The sequence below is a fragment of the Wolffia australiana genome, chromosome 18 (assembly GCF_029677425.1).
Source record: "Wolffia australiana isolate 7733 chromosome 18, ASM2967742v1".
NCBI classification, from domain to species: Eukaryota; Viridiplantae; Streptophyta; class Magnoliopsida; order Alismatales; family Araceae; genus Wolffia; species Wolffia australiana.
This window is the reverse complement of record NC_135852.1, coordinates 7,133,543-7,153,813: the sequence shown is the minus strand read 5'-3', so window position 1 is coordinate 7,153,813 and position 20,271 is coordinate 7,133,543. Positions and strand designations below refer to the sequence as shown.

The window sequence follows — 20,271 nt, the reverse complement described above, 5'->3', positions numbered from 1 at the left end:
TTTGACAGATTGCCCCACAGAAATTGGGTACTAGGGATATGCTTTCATTTTTATACTTATAAGATTGGGAAGTATGACCTTAGCCAAATCAAAATATATTCATCGAACACACTAGGTGTTCGATGAAATGCCGAAACTTTACGGTAACAATTCTTTGATCAAAATGGATAGATTCAAGGATTAAACTAACTAGAGTCAAAATGATGATAAAATATAACTGAATGTTAACAAGATTTATTGGAAAAACTCACTGATCCGCAATGATTTGAAAGCGAGAGTGGCGGCGCCGATCGCCACCGCCTAGCTTCAGTATGTGGTTTCCCTCATTCTTCTCCTCCGTCCTGGCACAGATCTGAGACTCTCCAGTCTCCCTTGAAGCTTCCCTGAGTCTTCCACAGTTGCCTATGTTGTCACGACGCCGCAATCTGCCTCCGATTCCAAGAAGAATTCCCGCCGCTGGTGAAGGCTTAATGGTCGAAAGATGTTGAAATTATGGGCTCTCGGCCCCTTTTAACGGCATGGGAGGGATCTCATAAGCCTTTTGATGGAGGGGGACGACCCTGGTGGCCCTCCCCAGCCATTGGATTGCCGCTGGTCCCCCTCGCAGACCGAAAATGGGCCCCGGCTGGCGGCGTCGATGGCCAAGGACAAAATTGGATGGAAATGCCCCAGGCTGTTCGATCATCCTTATGAAAATCCAACGTCTGTGATTAAATCACAGCCCTTGGCCCCTATTATGGTGCACCCCATTCGTTGCCATGTCACTTCCTCATCAACATGCCCAATTAGCTGCTTTGTCAACAGGTTCTCTTCTGATTCGCTCGCCTAGGGGCCCACGATCTGCGTCAGCCTAAAAGAAAGAAATAAAAGAAATATTAGATAGGACGGCCAGATCTTAAGAAGATCAGACGGACAAGATCATATCCGTCATTTTAAAAAGAACCGAAATGACACGGGCTTCGGGCCAGGTTGGCTCGAAGCCCATTCTTACTTTTTATTTTCTTTAGATCGCGGCTCAATCATATTCTGCCTCTGTGGCCTGGCCCACTGTGGTTTAAAAGTAAACTGAGATCTAAATCCCATATGGAAGATTTTAAAGAAATGGACCATTATATAATTTTCAGCACATGTTTTATAGTGAATCGAAATGCCTTACCTCTTGTGTGCGTAACTGGACTTCTCCTTGGGCCTTTTGTGGGTGTCTTCCCTTTAGGTGGCCGTCTTTGGCTTACTGCTGGGTGCTGCCCCTTGATGGCTGTGGGCTGGCTTGAGCCTTGCGTTAGCTGGCCTGCTGCTGGCTTGGGCTAATGCGCTTGGTTGGCTCCTTGGCCAGCCCAATAAGCCCCTCTTTTTTATATTTATTTGTATATATGTTTCTTCTTCATTAATTTTTCTCTATTTGTTTATTATCTTAATTTCTCCATCTTTCTTTTCATCCCTGCAATAGCATACATACTAAATAGAGCATTAAAAAATTAAAAAGGTCTTAAATATATTTTTACTTACAAATATTTAAAGTTTTGAATCATGCATAAAAAATGACATTTAAAATGCATTATTTTATCGTTTGCTCCATTTAGTGCATGAACTGTCAAAGTCTTATAAAATTGGAGAAAATACACATGAGATGTTCCCAAAATACCCTTAAAATATGTATACTTACATGACATATTTTGGGTCTATCATATACCCCCTACTTAAACATTGCTAATCCCTTAGCAATGATGCATAACCAAGCTAAAAATTGATTTCACTAGTAAAAATATGTATGAATTTATATAGTTATTTTTGTGGTTTATTATATGTTTGGAACAATATGATTATTGTTACAATTTTATGGTGTATTGTGGAATTTTATGACATTGAATACTTAAACAAAATAATTTATAAGTAAAAAAAAATCATAAATTTAGTATAATATTTATAATGAGTTTTCTACTTTTTCAAGTCTTCTTGAAATCTCACGCCACATTGGTTATTCTTTACATGAACTAGAGGAGAGATCAAATTATAAGAGATAGTGAATCAAAAGTATCAAATTGCTCCAATTTTAAACAACGATATATAAAAGTTCAAGAGTTTTGTTTCTAAAAACCTTGATCTGGATGAACACAAGGATTCCATGCAGTAGAAAACACACAATAAAATCATAACGACATCAACGAAACGCAGGTGCACGGATCACATCCGTGATTTTTTGATCCTCGAAAGAGTCTCGTGGATCTGCTCATGTGTGCAGCCTTTAGAAGTATCCACGTAGGACTCTGCATGTTAAATCTTCTCATTAGCATTGACGAGTGCCGTTCAATCTTTGTTGTCCTCATTACATCATCTTGATTGCATCGAGAGTATAATGGAGCAGTGGGGATAATGGGAAAGAAGTGGAAGACCCTTGAACAATTCTAACTTGGGCGAATTTCGTTTAAGGTCTTCCCTCATTTATACTAAGTGAGCATTTTTCTTAAAACCCCCAAACTTAAGTATATCTTTCGACGTAAAAAAGACCGTTTAAATGTGACCCTCTAAGCCTATGTATCAACCTAGTTAAAAACTCCAATAGCATAATAACCTTAATTGTCCTTCCAAATTAATTAACTATATCGTCATGTAAATTAGTTAGTGATAGATCCATTTATCTTGACAACCTTATGGGTCTCAAGCTACGCCTTATGCTTTAGAAGACACAAAAGAGTGTATATCAACTCACTCATGGAACATGTTTGTCATCAGTATACCATTGATGTATCTTCCCTCATCCACTTGACACTCCTAGGACAACCTAGGGTATGGTCAACTATCAAACATGTTATACGTCAGAATAGTGATGCGTTTGAAAATCATCGGAGAACTTTTCTCTGATATTTTGCTACCTTAGCCAAGGACTTTGTCACATTGTCTTCCTTGAGGTGTCTCCTCTTATACCAAGGATTGACGATACTATCTCAAGCACTCAATCGTCTTCTTGAACTTTTTGAGGCACCATAACTAAGACTGTTTATAATCTATGATTAAACACTCATAGATCATATTAGAAGTACAACTGTCCGTCTATTGGACATCTTTGGTGTCTTAGGTCTAAGGACCACTTACACAACCATAACGAGAATCGATCTGATTGATAGCTTAAAATTATATCATTTTGGGAGTCGTGCAGATAAATTCAATGATCTTTTTCCACTAAAGGGCACCCACTATTTATCCTTAACGTATCAACCCTAATGGCCAAAAAACTGGCTATACTCATTACATGAATGATGTTAGAAAGTGTTATTCTACCCGAATACTTCGATGTCCTTCTTGAGTGTACTTAAAATATGAATATTAAGAAAATATGATGAAAGACTAGTGATCTTCGTATTATGATATCATCATAATTCATTAAGTCTGACCATAGATTCCTAACCGGTCATTTCACAGAGAGAGAGAGAGACAGAGAGAGAAATGAGAGCGGGAGAAGAGAGAGCAGTGAGAGAATATAGAGAGAGAGGAGAGAGAAGAAAGAAAGAGAGAGAGCAGTGAGAGAAGAGAGGAGAGAGAACAGAGAAAGAGAGAAAGAGAGAGAGCAGTGAGAGAAGAGAGGAGAGAGAGAAGAGAGAAAGAGAGAGCAGTGAGAGAAGAGAGGAGAGAGAGAAGAGAAAAAGAGAGAGAGCAGTGAGAGAAGATAGAGAGAGAGGAGAGAGAGAGAGAGAGAGAGAGAGAGAGAGAGAGAGAGAGAGAGAGAGAGAGAGAGAGAGAGAGAGACTTAATCTGCAATTTATGAAGGAATGAGAGAAAAGCGTTATTCAAAACTGATATATAGTGGCGAAATATTAAATCAGGTGTCAGCTTCCACGGGGGCCCGTTCCTTTGGATCTTGAGGCTCGAGATGGCAGCGCGCGATGCTGATCTCAGTTCCTGGAATTTTTTCCCAGCATCGCTTCTCTTCACGGCGATCTTCCAAGTCCTCGTAAACGAAATTTCGCTGTAGTCTTCGTTTGATCGCCAGAATGGACGCGGAATCTGATCCGTTGTCTTGATCGGAGGATCTGAGGGTTGCAGCAAAGGGGAAAAGATCTGTAATATTGATTTGTGTTTCGAGCATGGATGCCTTCGATGCGTACTTCCGTCGGGCTGACCTTGATTTGGATGGGAGGATTAGTGGGGCGGAAGCTGTGGCCTTTTTTCAGGGTTCCAATTTGCCCAAACAAGTTCTCGCTCAGGTGAGTTATACCTTACTTGTTGGTTGTTCGTTCGTTTGGGGGAATTTCCTTCGCTTTTCGTTGCTGATTATATGCTCCGAATTTGAAACTGAAACTGAATTATTGAAACTGAGGCGATCACGATGGTGCGTAGTTTTGGGCCGGGCTGTGTGTCCCGCGAATCATCGAAACTGAATTTGAAAACTTATTTGATCTTCAGGTGCTTCCTTTGCGCCAATTTGTTAATCAGATCTAACTCCCCAAAATCTAATGATCTTTAGAATCCCATTTCGAAATTAGACGCTCAGTGCTGGGAAATTTTTGTTCGCTCCGTCATGGTACTATTTGGTGGCAGAAAGTGAACAATTGTCTTCTATGATTTTTACGGTCCGGCTAAAGTTGTCAGCAAATTCGTTGGTTTTCGTTTTACCTTTGTAAACGAGGAAAGTTCACTCTTTTTAAAAGCTAAAAGCCATTTCTATACCCATGTATGTCGTAGGAAGATAACCGTGATAGTTTAGATGTACATTCTATCCTTATTTCAAAAAAAAAAAACATTCTATGATTTCTAAATCCACTTTGTTTGATGATTGATTAGTGTAGTTATACATACTAACACACAATGTTCGTAGTTACCTCACAATCTTCTGTATCTTATGAATAAGTTCTCACACTTTTTCAGTCTACTGGACAATCATCTGTCCCAGAAATAACCTTACAAATATTTCATAGTCTATTTATTTTGCATCGTGTCTTTTATGTTACATTAAAGAAAAAAATGGGCAATATCTGCGGCTTGAACTGAATCCTCAGAAAACTCATGAACTTATTCCTCTCACCTTCGATTTATGCTGGATATCAGTTTTCTTTCTCTCTAGTCCTGTAGTCCTCTCTTTACCCAAATTTAAAAATTTTCTCCCTCATATCTGTCACCTCTGCTTTATGGTGATATCACTTCTCTTTCTCTCTAGTCATTTATTCCTAGTTTTCACCTAAAGTTTCTACGAAGAGAGTTACGAACACTGCTTGAATCTTTGGAGAAGTTTTCTATAAGCTTAAAAAAAAAGGTTACAAACTTCGTGTCCAGTGGAATCTGTAACTCTCTTCCTCCAAGTTATTATTTTGATGGACACTAACTTTGTTTGTAAAACGAATTATTTTGGCATCTTTGAGGGGAGCACCTTTACTGCGAACTGGAATGAAGCTTGTTTCTGGGTTTTCCGTGACATCTTTGCAGCTACGGAAGTGGAAGCCTTTTCCTGATACATGAACCAATTTTTGTAATTCCAGTCCCTGGTGATCTTTCTCATGTCATCAGTTTAGAGATGAACTAAACATTTATTAGACTTTGATGCACATTGAAACGTATTCAGTACCTTCACTTAACGAAAAAACGTTTTCCTGCCACAATGTAGTAGTTTTTTTTCCCTTTCCCTTTTGGTTATTGACGAAGGAACCTTTCACTATCATTTTACATCTTATGCTTTACCTGGCACTTTCCCTACTAATCTGTTCGTACATATTGATATATTATTATTTATCCCTGGTGTCTAGTTATTCCTATCCTTGCCCTTCATTTTTGGCATCTTCAATCCACAATTTTGCAGATATGGATGTACTGCGATACAAGCAAAACTGGCTTCCTTGGTCGAAAAGAGTTCTATAACGCTTTGAAGTTGGTGACTGTTTCCCAACGCGGCCAACAGCTAACCCCAGAAATCGTTAAAGCTGCCACAGAGGGCCCAGTGTCTGCAAAAATTCCTGCACCACAGATAAACACTGCTTCTATTTCTGTACCACCCGGGAGTCAAATTGGTGTAATGCCACGTGTCCCACCTCCAAATCTGGGCCAGCAATATTCCCAGCCGGGTGGCCAATATATGATGCCTACCCAGGCTAATCCTGCTATCTCTTCTCGCCCATTGACCGGTCAAACTCTCGGTGTGATGGGTCCCACTCCTCCGGTCTCGAACACCTCTAGCTTACTAAGTCAATGGACAGGTGGCAGGCCAGGAGGAACTTCTGTCGGAGGACCTTTGCAAGGCCCACTTGCCTCAGCAGCTCCTCAAACAAACGCTTCTGCCACTGCACCGCTTCCGGCTCGGGCTCCAGAGATTCGCCCACCTCTTCAACCTCCTGTGAAGGACTCGAAGCCAATGATCACTGCTGTCAACGGGTTTAATTCAGCTTTTGGGAATGATGTCTTTTCTGCTTTGTCACAGCCGACACAGGATCGTGTGGGAGGTATTCCTGGTACGAGCGCAAGGGGTCCATTAAGCACAGGGATGCCGACTACATTTGGCTCAGTACAAAGTGTTCAAGCTCTGAGTAGTTCAATTCTTTCTCAAGGTGGCAATCAGTTTCTGGGGCCTCAGTCTGTACCAAAACAAAGCCAAAATGAAGCTGCCCAAAGTGTACCATCATCATCCATCTCCTCCAGAGGGTCCTGGCCTAGGTTTTCCCAAAATGATGTCCAGAAGTATAGCAAAGTTTTCGTGGAAGTAGACACGGACAAAGATGGAAAAATCACAGGTGAACAAGCACGAAATCTATTCTTGAGCTGGAAGCTTCCACGAGGTAGGCATTCACTTATTGGGTTGACTTTCAAAATTTCTTTGTTTTTTTGAACTTTATGTTTCGAGAGAAACTTTGTTGGAGGGAAAATATGTCATCTACAAATAAGTATCCTCGTTTTTTTTCCCGCGACCATTGGCTTCCATATGTTCCTGACTTGATGTTTTCTACTTTAATTCTGGTATTTTTATGCCCCGGTATTATCTGCGTTAATATCTTCTGTTTGACACCAGTGTTTGTTGATAATTTCTAGAGATTCTAAAGCAAGTATGGGACTTGTCCGACCAAGATAATGATAGCATGCTTTCGCACCGAGAGTTTGTCATTGCTTTGTATTTATTAGAACGCCACCGAGAAGGCTATCCTCTTCCTGCAGAGCTCCCCAATAGTGTTAAGTTTGATGAGACACTGTTGCAGGCAACGAGTGCTTCTCCGGCCTGGCAACCCAACGCTGGTATGTTTATTTTCAAAAAAATTGTATTAAATGATTAAAATTAACTAATTTTTATGAATCTCTCACCAAGAATTATTATCATCAAACAAGTTGCGTTATGAATGTTCGATAGAATCAATCTATCTATCAATCAACCTATCTCTCTATCTACTTTCTCTATTCATCTGTCTATCTATCTATAATTCTTCCTGATTGTAGGTCCAATGTACCAAATGATGCCTGGGATGCGACCTATGCTTGCAAATCCCGGGGCCAACTCTCAGACAGGGATTCTAGTTCCTCAACAGATTGATGCTGGGGCACGTAGACGACATAAACAGCCAGGTGATGTTCTGAGAAAAGATGATGGCAAGGTTCTGAGTTCGAATTTTCAAGATGAAAAGGCTCCAAGAGAGAAGGTATTCTTATTTCTTGCATTTTCTTCAGTAGTGATGGAGTCTCATCACTTTGCTGTGAAGCAATTTAGGCTTGTGACCTTGCTTTTTTTCTGTGCCATCCTAAAAAAAGATGCTAGAAATGGAGCCAGAGAAAGAGATTCTGGATTCTAAGGAGAAGATGGAGTTCTACCGCAGTAAAATGCAGGAACTTGTGAGTAATTTTGCTTCACAGCAACCTTACTTTTATGTCATTGGAATCAGCCAATTCAGCATCCATAGAAATGAATTTAATTAGCTTTAGAAGAAAATACTTTTATATTACGCTTATACGATTTTTATCAGCCTACTATCATGCTTGAACTATTTCATAAAAGAATATTACGCGTGAAATAATTTGCGTATGCTGTCTGAAATAATTATTATTCTTTTATTAGATTGTCTTAAAAGAATCGTCATCAATTAGACGTGCACATAGAGTGATCCTATGGCATTTATTTTTTGTCTATTGGATGTTATGAAATAGAAATCTGGGGTGGAGCTTTAGATGACAAGTCATGCTTCTGATAAAATATGACCTTCTCATGGCATGTTTCTTGTTGGTTCTGATTCTCTGGCTGATTGTTCCTATTACGTGGTTAATAAATTCGATTTTTATTCCGTCATGTCTTTATGTTCGTTTTTCGAAATCCTTCTTGATGTAATCTTACGCTCCCTCTCCCTTTTGCCAGAAGATAAACCTAGCATTTGCCAGAAACGTTCCCAGTATTAGTTCTCTTCCTGGCTGAAGTATTAGCACGAAATATGTTTATTTGACTTATGTTCTCAGTTAACTAATTGACTTAATAATCATTGGAATTTAAGTGAAAATCGATTTAAGGTATACTTCTTTTCTTACTGAAAATTCTCTTGACTTTGTTTGAGCATTTCTTTGTGTATTGTCTTGTAACTCCTTTCTGTTGTAGGTCCTCTACAAGAGCAAGTGTGATAACAGGCTGAACGAGATCACCGATAAAGCTTTAGCAGATAGAAGCGAGGTACTGCTTTTCTGAATGAAGCAATCAGGCTTTATCTTTCCAGTCTTGTTTTCTTTCATCCTCGATTACATAGCACTAATGTTTATGCATTTTCCTGTCAAAATGGTGAAGTCTTGTTTTCTTTCATCCTCGATTACTTAGAACTAATGTTTATGCATTTTCCTGTTAATATGTTTCACCGCATGAATTGAGTTTCTTGTAGTTTATCTTGGTTTGCACTTATTTATCTTTGGGAATTTTGATATTAGTGGTATCAAATTAATGGCATTTTTTATCCTTAAATATGAAAGGATAAAGAGATTTACTATGTAAATCAGTAGATCCCTGTGGTATATATTTGTTTTTTGGTTTTATATCAATTTGGAATAGTGAACTTAACGACCATATTTCTTATCACATCAGGAGGGCCACCGATTATAGTTCCAGATCATCCCCGGACGTGGACGATGGACGGGACGGGACGAATTTCCTCCCGTCCGACGTCCAGATTCAGTGCAGGGGCAAAGGACGGGACGAATTTTTCATCCGACGGTACGAAAACCGTCCGGTCCAATCCTCCCAGGACGAAGTTTCGTCCCGTCCAGGGAAAAAACTGTCCCGTCCCTCGTCCAGGATGAAAAAAACCCGTTTTATATTTTTAATATATTAATATAAAATTTTCTTAGTTTTTTAGGGAAGGGCGGAGGAGAGAGAATGCAAAGGGGCATATGTACAATTATTTCTGAGCGCGTAGAAATACAGGGACTTTGATGCAAATTGTCATAGCAAGGCCACGTGGCTACATCTCAACCGTCAGATGTGAATCTGGCAGTTTTTCGTCTAGATTCGTCTGTCCATTGTCGGAGACGTCTGGACGGATGTTTTTTCGTCCCACGGGACGAAAATCATCCCATCTGGTGGCCCCTGGGACAAATTTTCGTCCCAAAGTTCGTCCAAATCCTTGGATGGGACAATTTTTTTGTCCCGTCCGCCTCCCTGCTGTGATCTCCTCTATCTTTCTTCAAAGGAAAATATCGGTGTGGAACGGTGTGCTTATGCTTGTGGATGAATGAGAATGATATATATTTTTTTGTGATGCATTCTCTTGGTTTAATGAATACAGTCTTTTCTTTGGGATCATTTATCTAAAATAACTATAAACACTTAAATTGCATAGGAAACTTACCCAAAATTCTCCAACTTTAGGTTGAGGGTCTCGCAAAGAAGTATGAAGAGAAGTACAAGTTAGTTGGCGAATTGGCCTCCAAACTTGCAATTGAGGAGGCGAGTTTCCGTGATACACAGGTATTTGTCTTAATAACGTCTTACGTTTTCAGTTTTAAAATAAGCTGACTTTTTTTTCCTTGCTTCACGCTTATGTAGCAAAGAAAGGTAGAGCTCCATCACGCTATTGCCACGATGGAGAGAGGAGGAAGTGCCGACGGGCTACTCCAGGTACTTAGTTTCTATACGCTTTATTTAGCCTAAGAAAATAATGTAACCGAAGTATGTTATGAATAATAGTCACCTTGAAATTGTAGGTGCGCGTCGATAGGATTCATGCTGATCTCGAGGGACTTACCAAAGCTTTAGACGAACGATGCAAGAAACATGGCGTAGACATCAAGTCAACTGGGATTCTCGAGCTTCCTTTTGGTATACATTTTTCCTTTGCTAATACCTGGTTGAGGAAAGGGTTCGACATCAAACGACGAGTGGAGGATGATGATGATTGGCGTCGTCGTCGTCATCGTCATCTGATCTGTAGGATCTGTCTTTATGATCCATCTATTAATGACAAAGGTTAATCGTCATTAGATAAGGGGGAGGTTTTTCAGATGAAATTGTCATCTGATTCTCAAAAGTCGTCATCGCCATCCATCCATCTGTTGAAGTCATCGCCATCATCATCATCGTCGTCATCATCCCTAGTGAGCGATATTTCTCGATTATCGAGTGTCATCATTGCACCGTGGCCATGCTAATCTTCTCTTTATATTCCAATTTATCGGACGACCCCAAAAGGTTCGCTATGATTCACTGTCACTAGTGAACCTACTAAAATAGATTCAGGATCATAAACTGACCTGTTTCTCTGGTATCCGGTTGTAAATTCGTTTAGAATTGGAAGAATAAACCAACTTAATATGATATTCTCATCAACTTGCTGTTGATTTGAACCATGGATAATTGGTTAGAAAAATAAATTTCCCTTGAAGAATATAAGACAATTTTTATCCTGAATTGAAAAAATATGAAGAAACCCATACAATGGGCGTGCACTACGAAAATGGCAGATAGCAAAAAGAATACTGTGGGATTCCATTCCTGTTACCTCATTCTGGATTTTTTTCGCGTTGTTTGAAGGATGGGAGCCAGGGGTGAAAGAAGGAGCTGCTGAATGGGATGACGATTGGGATAAATATGAAGACGAAGGTGAAATACTATGGAAAATGATGCATGCATTCAAATCTCCTAAATTTTGATGTTCACTGTACCTGTATAAGGAGCCTACTCACTATCTTTCCTCTTGCATTTTTCAGGTTTTGTACTCTCTAAGGAGGACGGCAGCTTCATTTCCATGCCAAGAACTAGGACCTCTGTATACCCAGACGACGTCTCCTCCGTTACTTCCACCGGAAATGCTGATGGCAATTCAGTAAAACCTGGTTATGCGCAGAGCGAAAACGGTAACCAATTTCCAGAATTTTCTTCCCCCCGTTCTGCCGCCTTCGATGCTTCACCCAGAGCTGTGTACAGTCCAAGGTACTCATACTAAATTTGATTTTCCCACTATGTTATTCAAAATAGGAAAAAATCTAATTTCCTATGTTGAATTGATACTGCAGCGCCCGGTCGGAGACTTCAGTCGGAAACTTTGCCGACGACGTGTCGTGGGGTGCGGCTTTTGACATGGGCAGTGACGCCGACTCCGTTTCAGACTTCAACTCCAAGGTTGCAGCTGCCCACTCCTTTTGTTATTTTCCGTATTTATTGATTTTCTTTTCGGGGATTTCTCGCAGGATTCCTTCTTCGGGCCGGGGGATTTTGGGCTGAGCCCAATAAGAACCGGCTCCCCCGTCGTCCGGGAGAAGAACCCCGTCTTCGCCGACTCGGTCCCCTCCACCCCACAGTTCAGCTACAGCTCTTCGCCACAGTTCAGCAGCGGCTTCGACTCCTTCAACCGGTTCGACTCGTTCAGCACGACCACTGGCTCGCTCGCCCGGTTTGACTCTGTCCGGTCAACCTCAGACCGGAGTCAACGCTTTGACTCGTTCGACACAGACCCGTTTGGCTACTCCGGGCCGTTCAAAGCCGTGGACAGCAGCTCCCCCAAGCAGGAATCCAGCAAATGGAATGCATTCTAGAGCCGCCGGGTCGCCTGTCCTCCATCCTTTCTTCCATTGTTATTTATTCCATGGTTTGTGGAATTTTTCTGATATTTTTTCCTCCCCACTGGTTGTGTCTCGTTCGTGAAGAACTGGTTGAGATGATAATAAAGAGATTGTCATATTTTTTTAATGTGGAATCCCTTCGTGAAACAACAAGAATAAACTTGAGATGCTGAAATGGTAAGCATTTGATACGGTCTTAGTAGATCGTATCGTCTCCGTCTATATAATTCCATGACAAGGAGTAATGAAATGTTTCCGTTCTGTTATCTTCCCCGTCTATCAATTGCGAAGGAGAGGGGGAATAGAGATTGAGGGGTTCCGAAGGAAATTATTGAACTAAATTGCGCAAACTAAAGCTTTAATGAACAATTTGTTTTATTTTTAATCACTTTGAATAATTATACTCTACGAGAGTTTCACATTAAGCACACAAAAAGAAATCCGAGCATACATGGAGAAGGAAATGAGCTAACACTATTGAGCAAATTGAAGCTTCGATGAACAAACAGATACGATTAGGGACATGAAGGAAAAAAATTGTTAGTTCGAAGCCTTGATGAACAAACTTCGTGTTTCATATTATCCTTTTGAAAGACAAGACTACTGCAATTTCAGATTATACGCTGAAAAAAGGAAAGCAGATCATAAATTGGGAACGGAATTCGTGAATCTTTTTGCAGTTCATTTATAATCCTTTAGAAGAATTAGATTCTTATGCAGTTTCAGAATACAAGCGCCAGAACCTCCAAAATCTCAAAAGCGAGGCCGGGTAATTCTATTCTCAGATGTTATGAAACCAATATATCAAGCACCGAGAATATTTACAAAGACTCGGTGATGAATAAATATTCATGAATATACCATAGCCCGGAAAACAGTAAGAAGAACAGTATGATCAGGGAAACGTCTACGTGATTTGCACACATGGTTCACAAATTTCGCCGAGACAGTGAAGTTCCGAAGATGATCATAAACAAACTAGTTTTTGGGAATCAAATAGACGACATTATAAACATAAAATTCAGACCCAATCAAGAAAGACGAGCTCACCGCTCATCTAACCTCTAGCCCTGAGTTCCGCCAGACGCCTTGTGAGATCATCCTCGTCGACCTTCTCTTTCTCCTTGGGCGCGATCGCGTGGCCAGCCGCCTGAGGCAGTCCAACCGAGACCTCCAGCCCATAGTCGTCGGCCACCTGCTGCATTAGACTGTTGACTTCGCCTTCCGGGGTGGACAAGCTCGTCGATCCAGCCATAGAACTCTCCATGAACTCTGCCTGAACCTCCATGTTCACGAACTGCTTCTCAAACTGATCCATCGTCTCGGACATCTTCTGAAGATTCCCCGTCGCCAGCGAAGAATCGAGGGACTTGACGATCGACGACATCGACTTGCCGATGGTTTGCATCTTAGCCTGCGTATCGAGTCTTGCCACTACGGCGTCCAGGCGGGAGGATAGACGGAGGTAGTTCATCTGTTCGTTGCGCTTGCGGATGGCGTTCTCGGCGTAGATTCGAGCGCCGTCCATGTTTCCTTTCTCGATCGCTTTCTTGACTTTCAATTTCTCCGATTTCTCGTCCTTCTCGCACTTGCGCGCCTGGCGCTGCAGGCTCTTGGCCGTGAACTTCAGCTCCATGATCTGGTTCATCAGCTTCTCGGTATTCCCCATGGCGACGCTCGATCGGCTGCTCTCCGCGATCGCGCTGCGATTTTGATGTGATCAGCGCGATTCGATCCGCAGAAATCTTCCGAGGAGAAGATTGATTTCTGCCGCGCTGACGACGACAGGATTCGATCGAAGAATCGAGGAGGGCTCTGCGGAGGGGAAAGGGAAAGAGAAGCTTCATTTTGGACCAAGAACAGTATTTATAGTGGAAAGCGGAACGAGTCGGCTCGGCTCACTCGGTGACTCGGGCCGTTATTCCCGCCGTACGGTCTACCACCATGATAAGATCGCACTTCCCCAGTAGGAATGAAAAAAAAAGATTGGTTCGTCAGCAAACACAAACACGAACACCAACACGAGCACGAACAATAACACGAGCACTAACACGAACACGACCACGGACACTAACACAAACAAACATGAACACTAACACGAAACGAACAAGAATACTAACACGAACACGAACAAGAATACTAACACAAACACGAACGCGAACAAGAATACTAACACGAACACGAACAAGAACACAAACACGAATACCAATGGAGAAAATCCCAAACAGTTGGTGAACAGGTGAACCGTTTGCAAAAGGTTGGTGGGGAAGAGAAATGTTTATTTCTTTTATAATACACTGCCCCCCCCCCAAACATCATGCAATTGGTTAGAGGGATGGGTTGGTATCTTGCGAAAAAAGGGGGAGGGGACGAGAAGGGGGGAATCGCAACAGTGATTGATATTTCATTTGGGTAATGACAATTGCCTCAATTTATGTTTCTATATGTGTATCAATGTACGTATGTATCTATCTATATATTGTATTATATATTAATCTATGTATTTGTTCATCTATATAGCTCTCTCCTTCTATCTCTCTCTGTATCTATCTCTCCATCTATCAAATTTTCAAAAATGTTCTGGCCAGGATAGGTTATTTTCATGATAAGAAATCACCTGATTTTTATCTGATCATCCTCTGTTATGCTTATTTATTGGATAATGGCATGTGTCGTTTAGATAATGACAAGTGCAATGAAGATATGACCAATTGCATCATTGTTACTCAAGACATCTTGGAAAGGCTTTCTAAGTCGTCTAAAGAACTAGACTCATCATCTTGAATCTGAATTTTTATAGGTCCATCTTTACATGTGGTTTCTCTAATCCTAAAAGTAGACCCCACAAAAGGATGAAATATTTATCCTCAATGCCCATTGAAGAATATGAAACCGACAACAATCCAAACCAAATGGAAAAAAATTAAAATTGTTGAAAGGGCATGATGTCGTACTTGTAGAAGGGAGACCTAAACAAATACAACCACTCAAGTAATCGCACAAATTAAGTATATTGGGTGAGAGTAAAAGGCAATGCAATATTTTGAAGAGTTCAACACCAACTACTACAAATGTATAGTGTGCAAGGAAAATAACTATCCAATCATTACTACTATTGAGAGGAACAATGAGGGGAAGTCAAATATGTTTTAGAGGCACTTGTAGAAGAGCCATAAGGAGATTCACGATCGGCTCAAGGGAAAACAAATCCAACGGACTGAGGACGAACCGCTATCTGCTGGTCAACAATCTATTGTTAAAATGTTGGCTTCACCAACATGGACTCATACTTTTTTATTCAATATCACATTTGAGAGAACTAAGGAGATGCTAGGCAAATTTATGTCTTACTGAGGATATTGTGTTCGAAGACCCTTTGTGACTCCTCAAAGGTCTTGTTTGTTAGAGAGAAGTAAAAGCTGATAGAGTCAATATCAAATGTCAAAAGCGTTTGCCTTACAATTGACGCATGGACAAGCAAAAATATGATTCCCTTGTTGGGAATCACTATGTATTGGGTCATAGAGAGCTGGCGACTTAAAGAACATGTCTTCAGAATAAACAAAATTAATGAACCGCATAGTGAGAGTTCTCTCGTGCAACTACTTATCGAGGTGTTGGTGGACTTCAGACTGGGTAAAATAGTTATCGCTATAACAACATACAATGCAAGTAACAATAGGTCGATGATTACTGATAGACCTAAAATGTGTCACGTAACCATACATATTTTAAAGTCATATTGGGATCATTTCATGTGTATTTTCTCCAATTGTAGAGGATTTTACATTTCATGCACTAAATAGCAGCAAATGATTAAAATTGCATTTTAATGTCATTTTTTATGTATGTTCTACATACTCAAGAATTTCCTGGTAAAAATATGTTTAAAACATTTTCTAATGCTCTATTTAGTATATATCTATGCTATTGTAGGGAAGAAAATGAAGTTGGAGAAAATAAATAGAAGAAAAAAATCGAGAAAATTAATGAAATGAAGAAGAAACATATATATATAAATAAAAATATTTTTCTTTTGGGCCGGCAAAGGAGCCCAACCAGGCGCGTAGAGCCCAAGCCAGTCGCAGGCCAGCGAGCGCGGGGCTCAAGCCAGCCCACAGCCGGCAAGGGGCAGTGCCCGACAGGCACACCCAACCGACCACAAGGAGCACAAGCCCACAGGAAAGAGGAAAACCCACTCAAGTGGTATTGGTTTTAATTCAGTAGAGAGTATATTTCGACATTTATATAGCGTTGCGTCTTTTAAATATCTTCAACATGGGATCTTCAATAAGAAGGGTCCACAACTGGGATTTAATCTCAGCCATTGGACGTTTATGAAGGGGAATCGGATAGCCATGGGCATTTCCATCCAACCTCGCCCCTGGCTGTCGATGCCGCCGGCCAGAGGCCATTTTTGGCTGGTGAGGGGCACCATTGGGTGATCCAATGGCACAAGAGGACCCCCAATGCCATCCCCGTCCATCAAACGACTTGGGAGGTCCCTCCCAAGCCGTTAAGGGGGACCAAAAGCCCCCAATTCACACATCTTTCCCGAATTCTCAGTCTTGTTTTTGAAATAAAAATCAGAGGGGAAGATCCTCCTTCTGTTCATTTTCTTTTGATTCTCTCGATCGACGGCAGTGATAGTGCCACGACCTGAAATGATAATGTAGTGAGAGTGAAAGAAGAAGAGGGCGTTGGAAGCACTTACCTGAAGGATGACACGAGCGGGGCGGGGTCAGGAGCCGTCGGGGACTTCCACCTATTGCCGAAATCCGGTAAGTCTCCGCCTTTCATTTACTTTCATATACATTTCTTGAACAACCTTGATTGATCTTGAATTTTCTTAGAATTCTATCACCGTGACTTCTGTTGAGCATTTCATCAAACACATTATCGAACACTTCTGATGAATATATTTTGATTTACATGAGTTTTACTTTATCAACTTTATAGAAATTCCAAAACATATTAATCCCTCTTATGCAGCTTCTATCAGCCTTTCTGTCGAACACCTCATTGGCGTTTGATAGGTATACCCCTTATCTTTGATTTTATACTATTGAAAACCTATATAAACTCCATAAAATCATATAAAATTTAAAAAATCACACACCTCTCTGATTTTGACCCACTTCCGAGCATTTGGTCGAACACCTTTTAGGTGTTCGACTAAAACAAGCCTTTCAACTTCAGAAATCGAACGTAAAAATATAGAAAAATATAAAAGAAAATATTTAAAACATAATACATTATATCTTTAATAAGTATTTTACCTACATAAGTAATGATCTATAATCATAGGTGAGTTTATATTAATATTGAAGAAACCCAGAGGAGAAGGATGGGTTTGAGAGAAGAACAGAAAAATTCTCATTAGGTTAGAGGTTCCATAACAGGGGTACGTATAGAGAGTAGGAGAGAGAGGGCGTAAATCAAAGAGAATAAAGCATAGAGAAAGACATATTCAACAGTCCGCCTCAAATTGGCGAGTGGATATCATCCATGCCTAGTTTGCCACACAAGTCTTGGAAACGTGGAGCAGAGATGCCTTTGGTATAAATATTAACTCCCTGATGGGTGGAGGGAACATATGATATGCAAAACCGTCTTGACTCAAGCGTCGCTTTGATGAAGTGACGATCCACTTTGACATGCTTAGTACGATCATGTTGTATTGGATCATGGGCGATGCTGATAGCCGACTTCTTATCACAAAATAGTTGAGTAGATTGATCACACAACAACTTCAACTCTGCGAGGAGATTGGCGACCCATAATGCCTCGCAGATGCCTTGTGCCAGTGCATGGAACTCGACTTCATCACTAGAGCAAGAAACAACAGGTTGTTTCTTGCTTTGCCATGTGATAATATTCCCCCCAAGGAAGGTGCAGTAGCCCGTGGTTGAGCGGCGATCAACATGAGAGCCAACATAATCTGCATTGGTATAGACATCTTACTGGAACCCACCTTTATGCTTGAATTGAAGGCTGAGACCTACGGTACCTTTGAGATAACGAAGTACACGGTTGACAGCATGCATATGACACGCCTTTGGAGAATGCATAAATTGGTTTAAGATGCCAACAACATAAGTAATGTCATGACGAGTGTGAGTGAGATAGATCAGCTTCCCAACCAAGCGCTGATACCTTCCTTGATCAACAGCCTCCTCGTGATCCCCCAGAGAGAGCCGATGGTTCACCTCAATGGGAGTAGTAAGGGGTTGGGAGTCCACCTTGCCAAGCTCTTGAAGAAGATCAGTACTATATTTTTGTTAGCAAAGGAAAATCCCAGCCGTAGAGTAGGCTATCTCAATGCCAAGAAAGTACTAGAGTACACCAAGATGTTTAATGTCAAACTCACCACCAAGTTGAGTTGCAAATTGAGCCGCGGCCTGCGAATCATTCCCCGTAATAATAATGTCATCCACGTACACAAGAAGGATGGTGACTCCCCTGGACGTGGAATGACAGTAGAAAAGTGTATGATCACCATTGCACTGAGAGTAGCCAAATAATTTCATAGAGTGCGTAAAATGACCGAACCATGCCCGAGGAGATTGCTTCAAGCCATAGAGGGCCTTCTTGAGACGACACACCAAGGAAAGCGCCGAAGAGGGAGCTGCATAGCCAGGAGGCAAGGCCATATAAACTTCCTCATGGAGATCACCATGAAGGAAGGAATTCTTGACGTCAAACTGCTGAAGAGGCCAATCATGATGAGCCACAAGTGCAATAAGGAGACGAACCGTGTTCGTCTTAGCCACGGGATCAAATGTCTCTAGATAGTAACACCAAATTGTTGAGTATAGCCTTTAGCCACAAGGCGTGCTTTATACCTTTCGAGGGAGCCATCGGACTGATATTTGATGGTATAGACCCATCAACAGCCAACGAGGTGCTTGCCGGAAGGTAAAGACACCAGATTCCACGTCTAGTTCTTTTCCAAAGCAATCAATTCCTCGTCCATAGCGCGTCGACATTCATAGGAAGCCAACGCTTCAGCCACAGTCTTTGGAATGGAGATGGAATCAAGACGGGTGAGAAGAGCACGGTAGGACGGGGAGAGGCGATGGAGGAAAGATAATTGGCTAAAAGGTATAATGGGGTGGAGGTGCATTGGCGAGAGGCTTTCTAGAGGGCAATAAAAAGGTCGTCACCCGGGAAGGAGTGTTCACTTCAACAGTGGGTGGTGTAGGTGGAGAGACGGAGACAGGCAAGAGAGGATGTGGGCGACAATGGTTAGTGGTGCCATCAAATTTTGATGGAGGAACAAAAGTGGAAGGAAGAGATGGAGGGCAAGCAAGAAGAGGAGACAATGAGGGAGATGGGAGGGGAACAAGGAAATCAAGGGACTCGTCACATGAATGAGAAGAGGAAGGAGAGGATGACGATTCAGAAACATAAAAGGGAGTGGATTCGTCAAAGGTGACATCTTTACTGACAATGAAGTGATGAGTAGAAGGATGATAGCAATTATACCCTTTTGGTTAGAGGAGTAACCCAAAGACACATTTGAGCGCCTTAGCATCAAGCTTATCCCGAGAAGGATGACGGTTAGGGATGTAGCAGGGGCACCCAAAAATACGAGGAATGAGGTTAGTTTTCAAGGAAACCGTGGGATAGGCTTGGTGAAGGGCATCGATAAGGGACACGTGGGAAAGGACACGAGAGGGGAGGTGATTGATGAGATGGACTGTAGTGAGAGAAGCCTCACCCCAGAAAAATTTGGGCATGTCCATGTGAAGAAGAAGGGAGCGAGTGGTGTCAAAGATGTGTCAAAATTTTTGTTCCGCAAGACCATTTTGTTGCAGGGTGTAGGGACAGGAGGTTTTATGGACGATGCCATTAAAGGTGAAGAAGTTGGAGACAGTGGAGTTAACATAATCACGGGCATTATCGGAGCGGAAGCATTTGAAGGATGTAGAAAATTGAGTTTGGAGGAGAGCATGGAAAGAAATAATAGTTTGGGAAAGGTCGGATTTATGTTTGAGAAGATATGCCCATGTAACGCGGGTAAAATCATCCACAAAGATCACCAACCATCGTGCGCCCGAAACACTTGGAACGGGGGCGGGCCCCCATAGTCATTGTGAATGAGAGAGAAAGGGGACGACGAACGTGAAGACGGATCAGAGAGAGGATATGTTGTCCAAGTATGTTTAGCTAACCGACATGGTTCACAAACAAACCTGTCCACAGGACGTCCATGAAATAAACGAGGAAACATAAACTTCAAGGTAGAAAAAGAAGGATGTCCCAAGCGACAGTGAA

The 20,271-nt window shown here is 41.5% G+C and overlaps 2 protein-coding genes and 1 non-coding gene across 3 annotated transcripts; 1 reads left to right on the top strand and 2 right to left on the bottom strand.

The window, feature by feature from the left end:
• The first annotated feature begins 3,813 nt into the window (after positions 1 to 3,813).
• Positions 3,814 to 12,118, top strand: LOC144715215 (uncharacterized). Its single transcript, XM_078590139.1, has 13 exons — positions 3,814 to 4,199; positions 5,786 to 6,755; positions 7,006 to 7,206; positions 7,405 to 7,604; positions 7,714 to 7,794; positions 8,546 to 8,617; positions 9,803 to 9,901; positions 9,980 to 10,051; positions 10,138 to 10,252; positions 10,964 to 11,032; positions 11,140 to 11,362; positions 11,446 to 11,551; positions 11,620 to 12,118. The coding sequence occupies exons 1-13, from the start codon at positions 4,080 to 4,082 to the stop codon at positions 11,962 to 11,964; spliced, it is 2,673 nt and encodes an 890-aa protein (XP_078446265.1). The 5' UTR covers positions 3,814 to 4,079; the 3' UTR covers positions 11,965 to 12,118.
• Positions 10,524 to 10,625, bottom strand: LOC144715371 (U6 spliceosomal RNA). Its single transcript, XR_013584601.1, has one exon. It is a non-coding gene; the product is annotated as a U6 spliceosomal RNA (small nuclear RNA).
• An 818-nt stretch (positions 12,119 to 12,936) lies between the features above and the next one.
• On the bottom strand, positions 12,937 to 13,828 carry LOC144715216 (ESCRT-related protein CHMP1A). Its single transcript, XM_078590141.1, has one exon. It carries the CDS (start codon positions 13,658 to 13,660, stop codon positions 13,049 to 13,051), a length of 612 nt encoding a protein of 203 aa, XP_078446267.1. The 5' UTR covers positions 13,661 to 13,828; the 3' UTR covers positions 12,937 to 13,048.
• Between the last annotated feature and the right edge of the window lie 6,443 nt (positions 13,829 to 20,271).